Source organism: Psittacula echo, assembly GCF_963264785.1.
Source record: "Psittacula echo genome assembly, chromosome: 5".
In the NCBI taxonomy this organism is placed as follows: domain Eukaryota; kingdom Metazoa; phylum Chordata; class Aves; order Psittaciformes; family Psittacidae; genus Psittacula; species Psittacula echo.
In genome coordinates this window covers 32,925,979-32,944,877 of record NC_137739.1, presented here as the reverse complement: position 1 = coordinate 32,944,877, position 18,899 = coordinate 32,925,979, and the positions used below count along the sequence as shown (strand labels likewise).

At 35.2% G+C, this 18,899-nt stretch overlaps 1 protein-coding gene across 2 annotated transcripts in view; it reads right to left on the bottom strand.

The window, feature by feature from the left end:
- Positions 1-10,854: 10,854 nt before the first annotated feature.
- PDE3B (phosphodiesterase 3B) overlaps positions 10,855-18,899 on the bottom strand; it is a 96,782-nt gene continuing 88,737 nt past the window's right edge. For both annotated transcript variants that reach the window (XM_080620143.1, XM_080620144.1), the window contains 4 exons: positions 17,395-17,598; positions 16,795-16,956; positions 15,152-15,398; positions 10,855-14,858 (listed from right to left, as the gene is read on the bottom strand). In XM_080620143.1, coding sequence (XP_080476269.1) covers positions 14,635-14,858; positions 15,152-15,398; positions 16,795-16,956; positions 17,395-17,598 — 837 coding nt within the window. In that variant the 3' untranslated portion in view covers positions 10,855-14,634. The remainder of the gene's footprint in view (positions 14,859-15,151; positions 15,399-16,794; positions 16,957-17,394; positions 17,599-18,899) is intronic.

Here is an 18,899-nt window from a genome sequence, read left to right as displayed (position 1 = left end):
ATTGGGGAATCTACCAAATTTAAGGGCCTTCAGTATGAAGAATACCCAACAGGAGGGTTCATTATTACAGCTCTGGACTCATGGTGATTCTTCCTGTATCCCACCCTGTGCTCTTAGATGAACCAGCTAGAGTTTTGTTAGAGTCCAGGCTTGCCTTCTGGGTTGCAAGAACTCTAGGACAGCTTTTGGTTAAAACATGATTCAAATAATCCTGATATAAGTGGGAGGATAGTTATTTTTTAAAAAATAAATAAAAAAACCAAATCAAGAACCAGTTCTTGAAGGGGCTACTCTCAAAATGCAGCTGACCCGTGATAATTCCCTTTTGCTGAGGTTTTCTGAGATCTAGCTCCTGGCTAGTCTTTAATCCAGTTAATGAGAACCATAATGATTATATGTCATTCTGGTTTATAAATCAAAACACCTTATAAAAGCTTCAGAATATCAATCCAAGCTTTTACCATTACCTGCCAATTTATGGTATCATTTAAGCAAATACATTTGACAAACTGTCTTTTCTAGAAATTGATATCAGTGTTAGTTATATTTACATGTTTCATTACCAACTTTTTCATTATTTTCCCTCTGACTTAGAATTATCCTAATGATTCAGTTTAATAATTTGAAATACTGACATAGTAGTTTTTGCCATTCTGGAAATTCTCTGTTGTTTCAAGATAGATTAGTGATGAACATCAATCAGTAGCCAGCCAGATGATCAGAATTTCTTGGTGAGTTTTCTACAGCTGAGATATCTAGCATAGCTGGCTGCTATTTAACATTGTTCAGGGATTAAAGGTTGATATATTAACCAGTATATATTTTTCTGGTTGTAGACTTAAGGATAAAAAAAGACATTAAGTAATGTATTGAGGTAATATTGTTTCTATTGGAACAATATTTGCCGCGACTGGAGCACCTCCCATAGGAAGATAGGCTGAGGAAGTTGGGGCTGTTGAGCCTGGAGAAGAGAAGGCTGCGTGGAGACCTCATAGCAGCCTTCCAGTATCTGAAGGGGGGCTATAGAGATGCTGGGGAGAGACTATTCATCAGGGACTGTAGTGACAGGACAAGAGGTAATGGGTTAAAACTTAAAACAGGGGAAGTTTAGATTGGATGTAAGGAGGAAGTTCTTTACTGTGAGGGTGGTGAGGCACTGGAATGGGTTGCCCAGGGAAGTTGTGAATGCTCCATCCCTGGCGGTGTTCAAGGCCAGGTTGGATGAGGCCTTGGGTGACGTGGTTTAGTGTGGGGTGTCCCTGCTCATGGCAGGGGGTTGGAACTAGATGATCTTAAGGTCCTTTCCAACCCTGACTATTCTATGGTTCTATTTGCAGAAGTTTTTCCTGTCTGGCTTTAAAGGTCTTAATGTTTTGGATTAAACCAATATGTCCAGATCCTGATGGAAAGATTTCTTGAAATTTAAGTTGTAATGTCTCTGTTTCTGTATATTAATGCCATTTATTGTGCTCTTGGTTTCACAATTTTCCCAAATTTTATTCCCTCCAGTATTTTGTCTTTTCCAGTAAGTTCTTTGACCTAGAACCGGAAGTACTGTTTCCATATACAAGTGTATCACAACCACAAGAGGAAACTTTCATATATCTTCTCTGTAACTCCAGTCATTCCCAAAGGCATTGAAGGACTTTTTTTGCTGTAAACATAGCTAAAAATGTGTATTCAGCTTGCCTTTGCTGGCTCTCAGTCCCGGTACAGCTTTGAATCATTCTCTTTTTCTAGTTTGCCTGGTTAAAAAAAACCCACTTTGGCTTTTTTAGCTTCCTGTGAGATTACTGCAATGTTGTTTGCACTATTTTTTCAGTCTTGTTCAGGATTTGTAAATGCAGACAAGATTCAGCGGTCTTTCCTAAGGAGCAAGAATTTTGAGACCTGATACTATATTCTTTATGTAATTATTTTAATTTCTCTTTGAGCAATAACTGTCTTGTCCAAGTATAAGCACAGAAATTCTGCTAATTGAAGGAGAATACAGTCAACTCACTCTTGTATTAGTTTGCTATATCATATTCAAAGATCTCCACAGCCTTCTACAATGTAATACTAGTAGGAAGATTATGAGCTGCTCTGTTTTTCTCCTACATCTATTTTCTCCACCTTGGCTCTGGTTTTGTATACTTGCTTTAAGCCAGAAACTACAGAAGTGGTTGTGCCTTTGCTCTTTTGTGCCATTTCTGTACCATGAGAGTGGGTGCTTTCTGCCCTGTTTCTCAGATAGTCTATTCCTGTCTGCACTCCTCGACTTAAGGCAGGGGAGATGCATCTTGCTATCCAGCAGGAGATTCCCTTCTTAACACTGAGGCAAGATCTGCAGTCAGCACCACCATAGTATCTTAAATCCCCCTTTCTAAAACTCTATCCTCGAACTTAAGTTTTTGGATTAACCTTGACCATCTCAGCATCCACAGAAACTGAAAAGGGTACAGTATTAGCATGTCATATATGACACTGAAAGAATGCCTAAGAAAATTAAGCGCTTAATTTTGCTTAACTTGCACTAGTTTCTGTGATACTGGGGAACTTCATCTTAGTGTGAACCAAATGCAGGAAGGTTCATTATTTTATGCCTTAATTATATTAAGAAATTAACTATACAAAGTGATATTTCATACAAGTTCAAGAAACATGACTACTTCTCCAAAAGCAGATAGTTTGAATTTATTGTGATATATTCTTTATATGTATACAGCATATGTTGTGATATGATGTGAGAATCATAATAATGCTGTATTGTGGTTTGCCAGTACATACTAGAAGTAGTTCAGCTACCTTGGACTACATTCTAGGATCTTTTCTCAGTGAACAATCTCTCATGTCTTAAATTTCAAATTCTTCTAATAAGGGGATGATAAAATAGAAACAGGGAAAAGGAGAGCATTCTAGCTGGTGTTTATAATACACCATGCATTCTAATATTATGTACACACTGTCAAGTTTGTAATGTTTAACTGGGAACTAATAACTGTCCAGAGAGCTGGTCATATCTGGAAAAAAGAAAAAGCCGAATAAAGAAAAAGATTATAAATAGGGAAAAAAGAGTAGATTGAAAGCAAAAAGACAATGGGTTCTAATTTTTGCAGTTATTCACAAATCATTCTGAAGCATGAGTAGTTTATCTGGAAAAATAATTACAGTCCTTTTAATGACATTTCTGGATTGAATTGGCAGATTTTTTCAGACTTAAGTACCAGAAATCACTGTATCTGTAGCAGCCAAAGTGCTGTTTCAGAATGGAGTTCACAAAGAGCCTGTTTCTTTCACCCTTAAATCAAGTATATCATAGAACCGTAGTAATTTTTAAAGCTGTACAGAATCAGGGTTGGAAAGGAGTGAAATTTACTCGCATTTAAGATATGTAATGACTTAAGACCTAAAATATGTCTGGAAGATGTGATCTCCCTTGTCTGTAGCTTGAGCATCACTGCAGGAAACATGAACTGAACCTGCAAGGGAAATGGACTTTTCATTGGGCCCAACCAGTAGTTCCTTCTGCTATGGGGATATGTCACTGTGTTACGGGTAAAGGAAAGCGCAGTGCCTAAAAGCCCTAGAAATCTTTAAGTAGAGCAATACAAATATGCTCTCTGTAGACCCAGGATAATTTAGGTTATGTGGAACCATGATGTGTCAGTAGCTGAGTGACCTTACTTAAACAGCCCTGGAGATCTATAGCAATGACATCTTTAGCCTGCGGGTGGCTGGACAGCAGCTGGGAAATTTTCAGGTGTTTTGTGAAGATAGCTGTCACCACACAGACAGAAGTATATCCTGGTGTAGTTTCTGATAAATATTGAGAGAATAGGCATGTCATTCAAAATAATGTGTTACCAGCCGGTCCAAAGTTCCAGTTACTCAACATGCTAAGGTCAGACCAGGCACTTTGCACAACGATGTTTAAGGTGAGCTAATTTCTTTGCAGATCATGTTCAACAAGGATTGTTGAAGCAAATGGTCTAGGTAGGATATCAGATCAGCTCCTTGTAGTGTCCAAGGTGAAATATTTGGGTTAGCTTTACAGATGTACAGACTTTTGCAGAACTGCACTGATTAGACTGCAGGGGAAGAGAAGCCTGATTGGTACCTGCTTGTATAGTAGCCATCTATTATACAACCAGTTTCTATTTATATAGAAATATATATTTATACAGAAATATATACGGTATAATAGCCATCTATTATACAAGCACTAATGCAGTTTCTCTGCTTATTAACCCAACTTACCCTTAAAAACCATTCTGCACACTTGTGGACTCATTCTCCTTTCTTCTTCCTACTGACATGAATATTCGCTGAATCTAAATCTGCTGAACAGATGTGCATGTCTCCCTTTCCTCTACACCTAATTTTATTGCAAAGGAAACTTCAGTGTACTCCAAGTGGGAGAATAATTCTGCATCTGCAGTGTAGGCAGTGTTGATGACTAGTATTACAGTACTGCACAGGGTATTCTGACGTGCACTGATTTTATGCTACAGGAATTTAGCAGTCTCTATTCAGATGTATTCAGCATCTCTCTCCAATTGTTCCTTGCCCATAACTAGACTCAACCAGAGTTTGAGGTGAAGTCATGAATTTTTCTGCATTTGTTTTGGTGATCGTTCCTTAAGCACCATCATTGTGCATGTAATTTTCTAATACAAGATCACTCTATTTTTTTAGTAATGTTGCAGAAGATATAAATGAGTAATTCTGAGAAGAACTCAGTTCATTTTCATTCATTTCATACACTCACACTATGATCTGTTCATTTCACGGAGTATGTTTTTTGATCTCGTGGGCCAGATCCAATATCAATAGAAAGAAGGTCTTTCATTTGGACTCTGGCCTTTTTGGACATGTCCAAATATAGATTCAAATGTCTATGAGCCAGTGACACAGAAAACAGGCAGAGGATTAAGGAAATCTATATTGAAAAGCTGTAATTCTGAAAAAGCTTGGGATTCCTGGTGGATTGTTAGTTAAACATGAGCTTTAACTCTGCAGTCAAAAGATCATGGGATCATTTAGATTGGAAAGACGTATAAAATCGAGTCCAACCATTAACAGATTACAGAAGCTATACATGTGGTGGCACAAGCATTCCTTGGATACTGTGTCTTGCTCTGCTGTCTATAACTGTTAAAAAAAAAGTAGTGTTCCTATAAAGCTGTTAAAATTACAAAGACTTTGTTTATGCTAAATATTCAGAATTGTTGCAAAGAAGTACTTCTGCTGATTTATGAGCTGACCAAATAGTATGTGATCGTATAAAGGCAGCACTATATCTAAGCTAATACGCTCTCACTTCAGAATGATTTATTTCAGACTTTGTGACACACTGGCACTGTTAGACAGTTTTTTGATAAGTTGGAGGCTTAAACATGTCTCCAGAATATACACCACAGAAGTGTACTATAGAACATACTGGCCAGTGACAAATTCAAGACAATTCAATTTATTCAGAGCAACTCTGCAGAGAAGGACTTGGGGGTGTTGGTCGATGAGAAACTGAACATGAGGCGGCAGTGTGCGCTCGCAGCCCAGAAAGCCAACCGTATCCTGGGCTGCATCAAAAGGAGCGTGACCAGCAGGTCGAAGGAGGTGATCCTGCCCCTCTACTCTGCTCTCGTGAGACCTTACTTGGAGTATTGTGTGCAGTTCTGGTGTCCTCAACATAAAAAGGATATGGAACTGTTGGAACAAGCCCAGAGGAGGACCACGAGGATGATCAGGGGACTGGAGCACCTCCTGTATGAAGAGAGGCTGAGAAAGTTGGGTCTGTTCAGCCTGGAGAAGAGAAGGCTGCATGGAGACATCATAGCAGCCTTCCAGTATCTGAATGAAGCCTACAAGAGTACCAGAGAGGGACTCTTCATCAGGGAGTGTAGTGATAGGACAATGGGTAAGGGGTTTAAAGTTACACAGGAGAAGTTCAAGTTAGGTACAAGGAAGAAGTTCTTTCCTGTAAGGGTAGTGAGGCACTGGAACAGGCTGCCCAAAGAAGTGGTAAATGCTCCATCCCTGGCGGTGTTCAAGCCAGGTTGGACAGAGCCTTGGGTGACATGGTTTAGTGTGAGGTGTCCCTGCCCATGGCAGGGGATTGGTCCTTTCCAACCCTAACCATTCTATGATTTTATAATTCATTCTCTTGGTTTCCTGAACACAATTGACTTGGTTACAGTCTACATAAATTTACCCTCCTGTCTTAATCATCATCTTATAAAATTTACTGTTCTCTCTGAACTCCAAACCTCTGCTAGCTATTCAAGTGTTAAATCAGCCAGAGCTCACACAGCAAGCAGGTCTTTTTTTGATTTAATATGTTGTTCTGCTACATAATTGGGCTCTGAATCTAACACTGATTCAGTCTGGCTGAATACTGAAAATAAAATATTAATCTGCATTTTTTTTAGCCTAGAATTGAGCTTAATGGTTTGTACAAGAACTGGCAAGTAGATGAGGCAGACTATATTGTCATTAAGATGGCACATTCACCTGGAAAGCAGCAAGTTCTGAGAGAACACAGTAAGATAGCCAAATCACATTGCAAAAGGAGTGAAAATAAGATTAAGTAAAATTTGCAACAATGCATTGAATGGGAAAATATAAAGATTAAAGATAAACAGGGGGGAGTCATTACGGTGAAGATGCAAATCAGAATTTATCTATTTGATGGAATAATGAAAACACAAGATAACACAGCCAAGTACTCTTCAATATAACTATTCAAATGTCTGAAAGACAAACTCCCAGTATTGGTCTGTGAACGTACAGACATACATTTTCATAGCAGCTAGATGTCCGAGGTGGTTGCTGGTTTTTTTTAAATTGGCCTCATAATTCAAATGCTTTGTGTAACCAAGATCAAATTAAACTTCTGTTCCGGAAATACTATTCCTTATTCTGTCCTTTCATACAATACAATTTGAGAAACAGCAGCTTCTTCCATTTCTAGATTGTCGTTTTAGATATTTTTGAAGGCTGTCAGCTATCTAGATGTCAGTATTATCAGAATTAGGCAGAACCCATACTCAAAGTAGTAATTTCTTAGGACTACTGCCAGACTTCAGGAGACATTAGTTACATTCTTCTGAATATGTAACATTCCAAATAGATTAAATCCATTAAAATAATGAAGCATATCAGGAATATGCAATCTAATCCAATAGTTTACTGTTACCGTAGCAGATGGCTGCTTGCCTAGAATTTTACATGTGATGTATACCAGCCTATAGTAATATACCAGAAAACGGAATAAACCTACTACTATTCATTCCCTTGCTGGTTTTAAGTGATGACTTCCTCTCCTATGCTTGTACTAAAAATTTTAAAAGAAATAGTTTCATTTGCATAAACTATGACTTACCAGAAGCATAAAAAAAAAAAAAAAAAAAAAAAAAAAAAAAGATACATATTAGGGGAAAAAAAAAAAAAAAAAAAAAAAAAAAGAGGAGTTTTTTACATTGTAGCTAATCTGTTAGGCTGCTTAACCACATTATTCCCACCATTAGGCTTTAGACAACAGGGTCCACACTGCATGCCCTATGGCCACTCTTATACCCTCAGTAAAATGAGGGAATAAAGGATGGCTCAACTGTTGTTCAGGTCCTTGACTAATACAGGTAATCCAGGTAGGGTTTCATACCAGTAAGGAATGAATGTTAGGTAATAGAATCACTATGGCTCAGTTATTCTCAGGTAATTCAGTTTCCTTTCTCCACACACATCCCTGTTTAAGGGGTCCAAATGCCCTTTTGGTTCTTTTCAGCTTGCACAATAAGCTTAGTCAAGATAATAATGCTGGTGAACATGCACCACAGCAGAATTTTATAAACCTATGTTTTCCAGAAAAAATACACGTACTTATGACCCTTGTGCCTATACAGGTTAAGAAGTTAACTGCTCTTTTTGGAAGCATAAAGGTTGCTTTTTAAAGCCTATTCAAGGCATCTCTTCAGCTCTTGTTCCATTGTATTTTATGTTGTATAATGATACACTGTTTTTCTCTCAAAGAATGTACAGTCTAAATTGTCACAGTATAGAGGGAAATGCAACACTGAGTTTACCTCATCACAAATTGTAGACAGTCTATAGAATATTCAAGTTCTTCATGTCATAATCAGTGTCACAATCATGTATTTGAAAAGTGATTGTAAGAATAATCCATAGTTGATTGCAGTAAAACTCAGTGCTAAGGCTAAATTTATCTAAAAATCCTTTCCCGCTTAAACTAATCCTCTTTGTAAGTATATGAATTACATCATCTTCAAAAGCATCCAACACCTCCCAATGTCTTAAGTATGCACTTTCTTAAGATCCAGAGAGGACCATATAGTTTGACAAATACTTAAATTATAATAAGCTTTAGGAAAATAACTTTACACAATCATATTTTTTTTTTTTTAAACATTTTGGCAACTCCATTTCCATTTATTCATAAGATGACAACTAATCATAATCTGAACTCTGGCTGAGCTTCAAACCATGTCTGTTTTTTCAAAAGGATTCTAGTTCTCTCCCTCAGCAAATAAAAAGATTATTTCTGGTGGGAGATGCATTACCAGTTAAATATTCAGTGAATTAAAAGTTTTTAATATTCACTGAATTTGAGATTAAGTTAGCACATCCAGTTACTGTTGTTTTAATGTTGTTATTTTACTATTTTGCATCATTGTGCACATTTTCTTCTTGGTATTTAAAGCACTCTGTATCAGACCTCTAGTCCTCATATTTAAAAAATGGGTCCAGAAAGGATCTCAGCAAGTTATGTAGTTCACTCATCTAATCCAGTAATATGTCTTTTTCAGACTGTGTTTTATTTTCAAAGACTTCCTTAATACTCCAAGGCAATATATTTCAGTGATTCACAGCCTTCTCAATCCTTAGACAATTTGCCATGTTGGGCTTGAATCTTACTTCTTGCAGTCTAAAGCTGTTACTTCTTGTCCTAAACACTATGAACACTGAAAGCATTATTCTGATTAATTTGCTCTTTGAAGCAGCCTTATTATTTAAAACCTCAGAATATCTCACTCAAGTCTCATTTGCTCTAGACTTGGAAAAATCTCTGGAATTAATTTAACCTTTCTCCCTCTCTTTAGGCTACATCTTCCATAATTCTGGTCAGTCTCACTACCCTGTACTGGAATTCTACAATCTGTCTAGTGGATAGATACTTTTCTTGGTGTGTGACATCTGAAATTAGAAACATTATTTTGGTAATGCCTTATTTCTCATGAAGAGAACAAAATTATCACAAACCCATTCTCAAAGACAAATAGGATGTTTTTTTCATTCACTTCTTTGAGAGAAAGCTTAGTTAATATATGAGTCAGATAAATTTGCAATACTTTAGAGATTAATAAATTCTAGTAGGATAAATGTCATGATAAAAAAAAAGAAGGGTATACTAAGTGTATTTGAATGACCACATATAGGAGCAAGTTTTCACATCTAACTGGCATAGGTGACAAAGTCTGCAGTCTGCTCTCCATGTGCAATAAGTAATGTCAAGCTTATCATTTGGATTTTTTGTATAAAACTTACATTTTAAGCTAAGCATTAGTCTTTATTTTATATGCAAGGAAAAAGAAAATACTTTGATCTCATGGTAGGTGCAAAGGGTTCTGCTGATCTAGAGAGATGAGTCAGAAGTGACTCATCACCTGTTTTTTTTTGGCAAGATATTTAGAACATGGACAAATCACAAGGTTAATGGTAGGAATAATTTGAAACACTACAATCTCTCACCATTATTTAAAGGCTCTAGTGGTTTAATGTTAATGCATTTACATTTTTCTGAAACCTCTCAGATAAACCAGAAGGCAGAAGGTTTCTCCTCAGTATAAGATATTTACTCTCTTAACTTTGATTTCACTGATGGTAACATTCTGCAAAGTAATACAACCTGCGCAGTAGGGTGTCATATGCACCAGATGCTATCACTTCTGGTCTCTTGAAGCACAGAAGCCAAAAGATGATTCACAGGGTACAGATTCCAAAAGGATCCGTCCAATCAAATGTTTCTGACTGTGTTGTGCCCTTTTTAAAGAGTGTCTGTAGTATCGGATAGAACCAAGTAAGTGTCGATCCCTTAAATACATTAAGCATCTGTTAGTCAGTACCCCGACTGTATCACAACAATAGCATTTAAAGTCAGACAATTTCTGGACAGATGTTCTAATCTCAGTACCAAAGGAAAACAATTTCTTCTTTACTGGAATCACTTTCTGTAGCTTAATGATATTACTAACTATAAAAGCAATTCCTAGTTACTCTATTTTATTTTTTTTTTTTTAGTATTGCAGGTAAACAGAAGTATTCTTTCTAGTCTAAGCCAGCAACGTCTTAAGAGAAATGTGATTAATGAATGTCCAGCAAAACTACTGAGACAGAAAAGTTCTGTATCTATTAGGTAGATTCAGTCGGATGTGGGGGATGTACACTATGCCAGGAGGGTCACTGCCAACTAGAAACTCAAATGCATTGGAATGTTTATTCTATAGAAGCTTACTCCATAAGCATAATTTTCTCTTTCCTCTGAAATATACGACTTTATTCTTTCTCATTTAGCAGAGGACAAAAGTACTAATTACTTATGGCCCTATTAAATGAAATCAGATAGGGACTAGTTTTACAGATGTTCTTTTGCCAACTTCATCTCTGAGAATCTGCAGTATGATTCCTATAGCAAGTTCAAGGCTTCCTGCAGAAGATACTGAAAGGAAAATTCTCTGCAAAAATGAAAGCAATTCATAACCTCACTTGCCTTAAAACAGGCATGAAGCAGCATGTTGTCCAGAAACACAATTCTGAAGAAAGCTGAAGAGAAAAAAACCCAAAACACTCCTTTGATCATAATTTTTGTACTTCATTTTACCGAAGTCATATATTTATTTTCCCTTATCTAATCTTTATTGGTGACAGAAAAATAAATGTTCTTAAACTTGCATTACAAGTTTAAGAAAATTTAATTGTGTTATTAGTAGTATAATTTAATTTTAATTTCTATTTTCATTTTTAATAATCCAAATATTCTTACCAAAGTTATCCTGTTTCCACATTCTATCAAAGACAATGAACTGGCTGGAAACAATAAACAGTGTCTCTCTTCTGAAGAAGAACCATATGTGAATGCATGCCATCCTTAACATCTCCTTTCTAATTCTTATCACTAAACCAACTCCATCCTTCTACTCCAAAGCATGCCTCTCAGATTGGGGTTCCTGATCTCACACTCATCAGTCAGTGTATGAAAACATGTTATTTTATTATATTTTTTAAAATAACTTCCACTTCTGCACCTCTCACACCTTCTCAAATGTTTTTTGGACAAAAGGTGAAGTACTGCACTGTGAATGTTAGTACCACACACTGGATTACCTCAAATTCCGTGTATACTTTTAGAGGAACCAGCAGCCCAGCCTCAACTATGCCTGCCCAGGAGGAAGCTCCAATGTTAAAAGTGACTTCTTGAATTCTGGTAACTCCTCTTGTTGATTTACCTGACACTGGTTGTGGCTAAAATTGAATCCAAGAGCAGAAATGGTTCTATACACAGAGCAAATCAGGTCTTGCAAAGCTTTGTTAATTTGGACTTACCATAAGCAACGTTACACCAGTCCTTTCATTCTGAATCTTAGACTTACCAACCAAGTTTGTCATGGAGGAAGAATTAATGGGAAAAGGATCCATGTAGTTAGTTTTGACTAGTCGAACACCACTATAACATCCAGATCTCCAGAGGCATGGAAGGAATTAGTTCCTTACAGAAATCTTTGTAGTGAAGTTCTGTATCCACTCTATGCATAGAAGCAAGTAATCCAACATACATTGTAACAGGCAATGAGGAGATGGGAGATTTTTGACAGGAAAGGGGCTGAAGACTTTACTTAAACCTGAGAATGTTATCCATAAAAGGTATATCTACTGTAGCAGCATAAACTTCAGTGCAGGCTAATTTGGCCTACTTCACACAAAAAAAAAAAAAGAAAAAAAAAAAAAGGAAAAGTGAGTATTGCCTTAGAAAGTATTTTAGGTGTGTTCTTTTTATGTACTTTTCTGTGCTCCTTAGCATCTTGGTAGCTGTGAATTGAAGTGCGAGCACATATGTAAATTCGTTGTAATATCTCATTGGGTTGTTACCAGAATAAGTGATATGCCTTATATGGAGATGTATTATTGTTGACAACAGCTCAATCAACATTCAAACGACCTTCCATTATCATTTCTGAACAATTAAGACACCTTCAGCTACAGTTACATCCATTTCTGCAAACATGCTCTGAACCAACCTTTGATAACATTTGTACATTCTTTTCCCCTTGCTGTTAGAGTACCAACTAGTTGCATAGTCTGTATACAGAAATAACAGATATTTTAAGGTGGATTTTGAATACATTAATATTTAAATGTATCTTTGAAGAAAGCTATTGTAACTTGAAAATATATAACTGGAAATATGTATCAGCACTACATTTCATTAAATAAACACTGAGGTTTGCTACTTCTTTCTGAATTTTAAAATTGCTTCAGTATTTCTAAAGAGTTTAAGGAAAACCTGAGATAAAAAAGTTGCTGGCAAAGTTATCACCAGATATAAATGCTGCCAATGCTTTAGTAATAGATAAAATGTTATTTTTACTTTCTTATTTTTTCTTTGTATTAGTTTTAAATATTAATTTTTAAAAGGAAACTAAATGGAAAACTGTTATGTAGAATAATATAGCAGTAACTTCAGACAAGCTCATTTGCATCTTTTTTCAGTTAAAGCAAAATGAAACTAAACAGTTATAAAGTGAATTTTTTATACACAAACACAGAATCTACACACAAAATGCTGACAAAACAGCATACTGAAACAAGCATAATTTCTGAAGACTTCAAATTATCTGTTAAGAAAATATATGAACAAGATACGTAAAATACAAGTGAATGATCAGTAAGTGCCAGCTTCAGTAGTGCAACATTTTATTAATGACAGAAATACCTGTTTTTTAACACTGCTTATGTTACAAAAAATGCAGTGGTAGCAATAATGGCAGCAAAGGGGGATTTGGCACTGAATATATAAAATAGCAAAAGCACATCTCAGTGGTCTTCTAAATGGATAAACAAAAAGCTTATTAGTAGAAAATAATAATAATAAAAAAGAATTCCTTTAGTTATTTAAACTGGCCAATCAAAGAGCAGAATAAAAACTTGTTTGTGTAACATAGTGCAATACAATGTACACAAGGTTTTCTTAGGAATGTTACCTTTTTTTCAAGTCAACTGATGTAAATGTAAACACAAATATGCTAAGTTTAGGAACTGCATTTGGTTCTATTCAATTCAATTGTACAACATATAAATGTTTAGTACTAAAAGGTGCACTTTTAAAACTAGTTGAAGTTGTAACTTGCTTGCATACTTGTAGCCAAATTTATGCCTTTTTTTCTTACTATTATTTAGACTACAATGGTAGTGTTCCTAAAAACACATGTGTGGAATGTCTACGTTTTATTTAAAAACTCAACAACCTAAAATTTAATATAAGACAGTGATGTTCATCTTACTATTAGGCTCTACACGAAGTTTTCACCATCTACTTTCCATATGTCTGTTTCAGGATGTACATGAAACTTGAAGGCAATATGATGCAGGGCACGTTAAAATACACTAGCCATTTTGAAACAGTAGTTTTTCTTTTTTTTTTAAACTTTAATTCTAAAGTTTTACATACAAAGAATAAATGAAATACGATCTTATTTCCTTAAAATTTAATACCGGAAATTGGTGCAAGGTAAAAATCTACGATGTGGTTGACTTGTTTTAAACAGGAACCTGAGTAAGGGCAGGAAATATAGCATTAAAGAATAAAATTCCTTAATAATTTAAGTAGCAGAAAAGGCTTTTAATGTTCTACCACAAACCAGCAAGGCAAGAGATGATAATGGCCTTGTATTCGATGAATTATCATGAACACGCACTGCAAACCTTAATATTTTCTGCAAAAATAAAACATCAGGTTATGCACAATAATAAAAAGCATCAGAAATAGATGCACCTGGATTTTTTTTTCTTTTTTAAACCACAAATATCAGAACTCAGGATTTATGTCACAGTCATTGAACAGGTGCTGAGGTGACTACATTAAGCACACTACTGCACTAAGTAGACACCCCACAACAGGCTTGCACTGCAACAATAACATAGTTTTCTTATAGGCACAGACTTTTTCTCATTCATGTTCAAAACCAACATGAAATAAACAAGACAATATTAGGATTCATCCTACATTTCCTTGTTAGCAAAAAGTTCTTGCCACTTTGGTAACAGAAGTTACTGAATGCTTTTAAAAATTGCAGGTACCTCAAGAAAAATGAGTTCCATATTCAGCAAGGCAGCATTATATCAGGATATTTTATACCAACTAAGGCATAAAGAACTTTGCATCAGGGTATACAATATTCAATCTTTGAATAAAGTTTCATATTCTGTGTGGCGAAAGTGCATAGGAGTGGGATTCCACTAGAGTAGAAAGAATCCTCTCACAGTATTAAGGCCTTTCAAATTTTATGTGAAATGTGTCAGGCTAAAGTCAGCACAGTGGAAAAAAAATAGGCTATTATCATACTGGACACCACTGAAGATTTCTTAGCATGTCTTGTCTTCTAGTTGTCGCTCATCATCTTCATCAGCTTCCTCAATAACCTGAATTTCATCTGCTTGAGGTAAAGGTGAGATATCACTCAGCAGTTTAGCTCCTTCAGCTTTATTTTTTTCTTCCTCTTCAATCATTTTCTTCCATATTTTGTGATTTTCACTGAGATGGTGTGTTAGCTGGCAAAACACTCGTCTACCTTTTTTTCTTTGAGCTTCTGTAAAATTATAAGCATATTTGATTGTTTGAGATTCAAAGTAATTGTATTTTACACATAAAAAACGAACGGCACATTTTAACGCATGGATTATCCAGAGTATTTAAATAGTGACATGGCAAAGGATAACAATGAGTTTTTTTCAAATTTCATGTCTCCTGGTATTAACAAAATTTTATTTAAAAAACTTATTAAAAATTACAATATTTGTACTGTACAATTTCAAGCATCTTTTCTATATTTGAATCTATTAAATGACAACCATAGGCACCAACTGAAGTACAGAAACTTACTGAAAATAAGATCATGTTCCATTTCTTCATCATCACTCTCCAACTGTGCTCCATCATCATCTTCAGTACTTTCTGCATCGTCCTCTTCATCAACCCATTGGCCTGGAAGCAATCCAGCTGCATCATAGGAATTACAAAGGGGGCCAACTATGTGAGTGATGAAAGATTCTTGCAGTTTTGCAAGCTGTGGAGAAGAACGATCCATGAAGGGGCTTATAGGTAATCCAAGACTTGCTTCTTCATCACCCTGAAAAAGAAGTGAAAAAAATGATCAGAACTTCTCATAAAATTAGCTTTAAATGTTTATTTGAAAGATTACTTTAAGGAACCAGGTAACCATCACACAGATTGTATCTTTTTACTAGATGCAATAATAGTATAGACTAAGTGAATGAAAATGTAATTAGGCCAATTTAAAATAAAGACAAACTATGGCTCAAACTTGCATAGCCCATAACCCTCCCTTCAGCTTTGCTGTGGGATACTCTTCTGCATAGATGGAGACCTAGTTCTACTGGAGCTGCTATTCCTCTGCCTTTATAGGACAGCTGCAGGCTAGGCAGAGATTTTCAATTGCTGAGCTAATGAACAGATAAAACGAGAAAGCAATCAGCTAGAGTAAGGCATTGTAGTAAATGGCTTTCTCCAAAAGTCACAGAAGAATGAAATGAACTGTAACATCTAGAATAAATGGTTTGGTTTAGGGTTTTTTCCCATTTTATAAATTGGAGAAGAAAATATTGAACAGTTGCTCATACACAACTCTGAGTTACAATCCCTTACCTCAGCACTTCTGTGGACCTGACAGTTTTACAAAAAGGTTTTTCTTAAAGGAACAACTTAGAATACTACAGTCTTACAGTAAGTGTAAGCACTTCTGATTATTATTGCTATTGCTTAAATCCCCCAAGTGATTTTGTTGTTCACTTTTGTCTTCCTGGTTTGAAAAAAGTATTTTTCAATCCTTGCTTTTTGCCTCATGAAGAGTTAACTCCTCAGAAAGTTTACTATGGAAAAATGACAGTGAAAACATAAAATATATTCAGAGGGCTTACAGAAGTTGTAAAAGTAAAAATAGGTAATGAATTTTCAGACTTTTTCCCAGTTAATCTTGACAGAATTATTTACCAAAGTTCCACTATAAAGTTCTTGTTTACATTTTAATGCTATTAGTTACTAATGTGTATTTTTAATATTTAATTTTTAAAGTTTTGAAATATTTTCTGTCTTTGCACTGAGTTAGCCAAATATACATTTCCAGTCTTGTGGATACTATACATATTGTTTCACCTGGAAACATACCAGTTAACTTAACTTCCCAATGTGGAAGTTATTTTGGTTTATCAACATCATCCTACAAAAAAAAAAAAAAAAAAAAAAAAAAAAAGAAACTAAACTGATATCTAAAAAATGGACAACATTGGCACAGAGCTTGTTTGCAAGCTTCTAATGCAACTGATAGCAAGTAAAAGGTCATATTGATACACTACCTATAAAAATGAAATTTTCAGTATTCAGAAAGAGAAGACAGAAATACCTTACCTTCAGATTTAACACAAGGAATAATGTTTGGTTTAGTTCTATATTAGGTAATGCAAAGAACTGTCATTAAAAAAAGAGTAAATTGCACTTTCCATACCCACCTGTTCATAAAATTCATTAACAATGCCTTCTGTCCATTTCAGATGCAGCTCTCTGTCTTTTGCTGGGCCATTAATATCTGCCAGTTTGATGCATATTTGACAGGCCAGTAGGCGATCATTTTCATTGCTCCATTCTATACCATGACTGTTAATATCATTGACCTGGATTGAGAAAATAGATTTTTAAAACTAAGTTAAAACAACAGACACTTGCATTATTTTTTCTATATAATTTTTTATCTTATACAGTAAAAAAACCAAACCAAAATAAAAACTAACACAAGAAGAACCACCAAAAAAAACCCCACCCAAAAAGCCCTCATAAAAAAACCCTTAAAAGCCCAAACTAATTTACGATCTCTCAGAAGATGGAAATGAGAGATATGATCAATGTCTCCTGTGGGTCCCTATGTCACATCTTCTAGGCTTATTAAGCAATCTACAAATAAACTACAGTTGGTTTGTACAAAGGAAATACTTTATTTGCATTTTTTTAGTAACTTAAATATTTATAATATAAAATTTTAAATGCAAGTCATTAGTATTACTAACATCAGTATATTGTGACCAGCTCAGTGCAGACACTAAAATGTAACAAACCTTGGCATTAAATTCTGCAAGGAAATCAAAATGCTTCTTGAGATCTGTGGCAAGGATTGCTTCAATCACTAAGAAACGAAAGCGCTTGAATTCTACATGATCAAGATTTGATAAAAAGTTGTATTCTGGTCGTGATAAGAAAAGATTCCAGGCAGAAGCAGCATGGTGATTTTCTAAGACTGATCTGTCATTGTAGAGAACAGCCTACAAAAAAATAAAAAAAAAACCTCAAAAAAAGTCAAACCCAAAAGAGTCATAAATGACAGACTAAAGATTTAAAATTATAATAAATATGCTGAAGCTTAAGGGCTAGTCAGAAATGAGCCTTTATTAAAAAAAAAAAGAAAACAAGCATTGGCAATGATGTTTTGCCTTCTAATTTTGAGAGTTAAAGTGAAAGAAAAATGGCAGATGAAGATAAAAAAGAACAATGAAACTAAACAATTAGCGAAGTTTTTTTCTTTCCTGAGAAGTCCTTAATGATATCCTAGTGACATCTACATTCATACTGCAGACACACATAAATAAACCACTTAAAATGTAAACCTTGCACTCCTGGCAGGATTAGGGGAGCACACACCATGACATTTATAAAAAACCCCAGATCAAACCTAAACCTCAGATCTAATTATATGCTTTTAATTCTTCTTAATTCCAGTATTGTTAAAAACAAACAAACAAACAAACAAACAAACAAACAAAACCAAACCCAAACCAAAACACATGAACTCCAAAGCTATTAACTATGGTTAATATGAAATGGTGTGAAGAATCACTAGTTTTCAATGCGCTATGTTTAATGCTGATGAATACATTTTAACTGTGAGTTAACTAAAATATTAAAACAGTTGGTTTTACTCACAACTCCCGTGTTTATACAAAACATCCTAGAAAATAATTAATTTAATATAGATTATGTACGACCTGAAAAAGTTACTTGGAAAATGGCAAAATAATCTTTATGTTTTGAGGAAAGGAAGTCATCATTAACAAAATGAATGCATTTCTGAAAATCGGAGATGAATGTCTGTGTTGTTTGGTTTTATTCTTCCTTGTGTCTGTTTTCAACAGAAATATATAACTGCCTACATTCTAAACGGCTTTTTTTTGCAATGGGGAATTGTTGAAAACTGAATGCAAAGTTCACTTTTAAAGTCTCCATCTCCTGGCAAGCTGTACCGGTTTCTGGTTTACTATTGTGTTGTTGTTATTATTTTAAGTTTTCTGACTCTAATTTATCAAGAGATCCAAACAGCCATTATAAGTATTCTTCCCCAGATACTATTCCACTCTTTAGATAAGAGTATCTCACCATGCAGTTTAGGCATCTTTTCTGCAGTGCTTTTCCTTCCTTCCAATTCTTCCCTGCCTCACCCTTTTTTTTTTTTTTGTTTTTGTTATCTGCTATTTTAGACCCTGAAGAGCATAGCATCTCCTGTCTTTCTACTCTCTGTTCTAACAACAAAGTCTAACAACAAAGAGAGATAAAAAAAAGGATGCCTTGC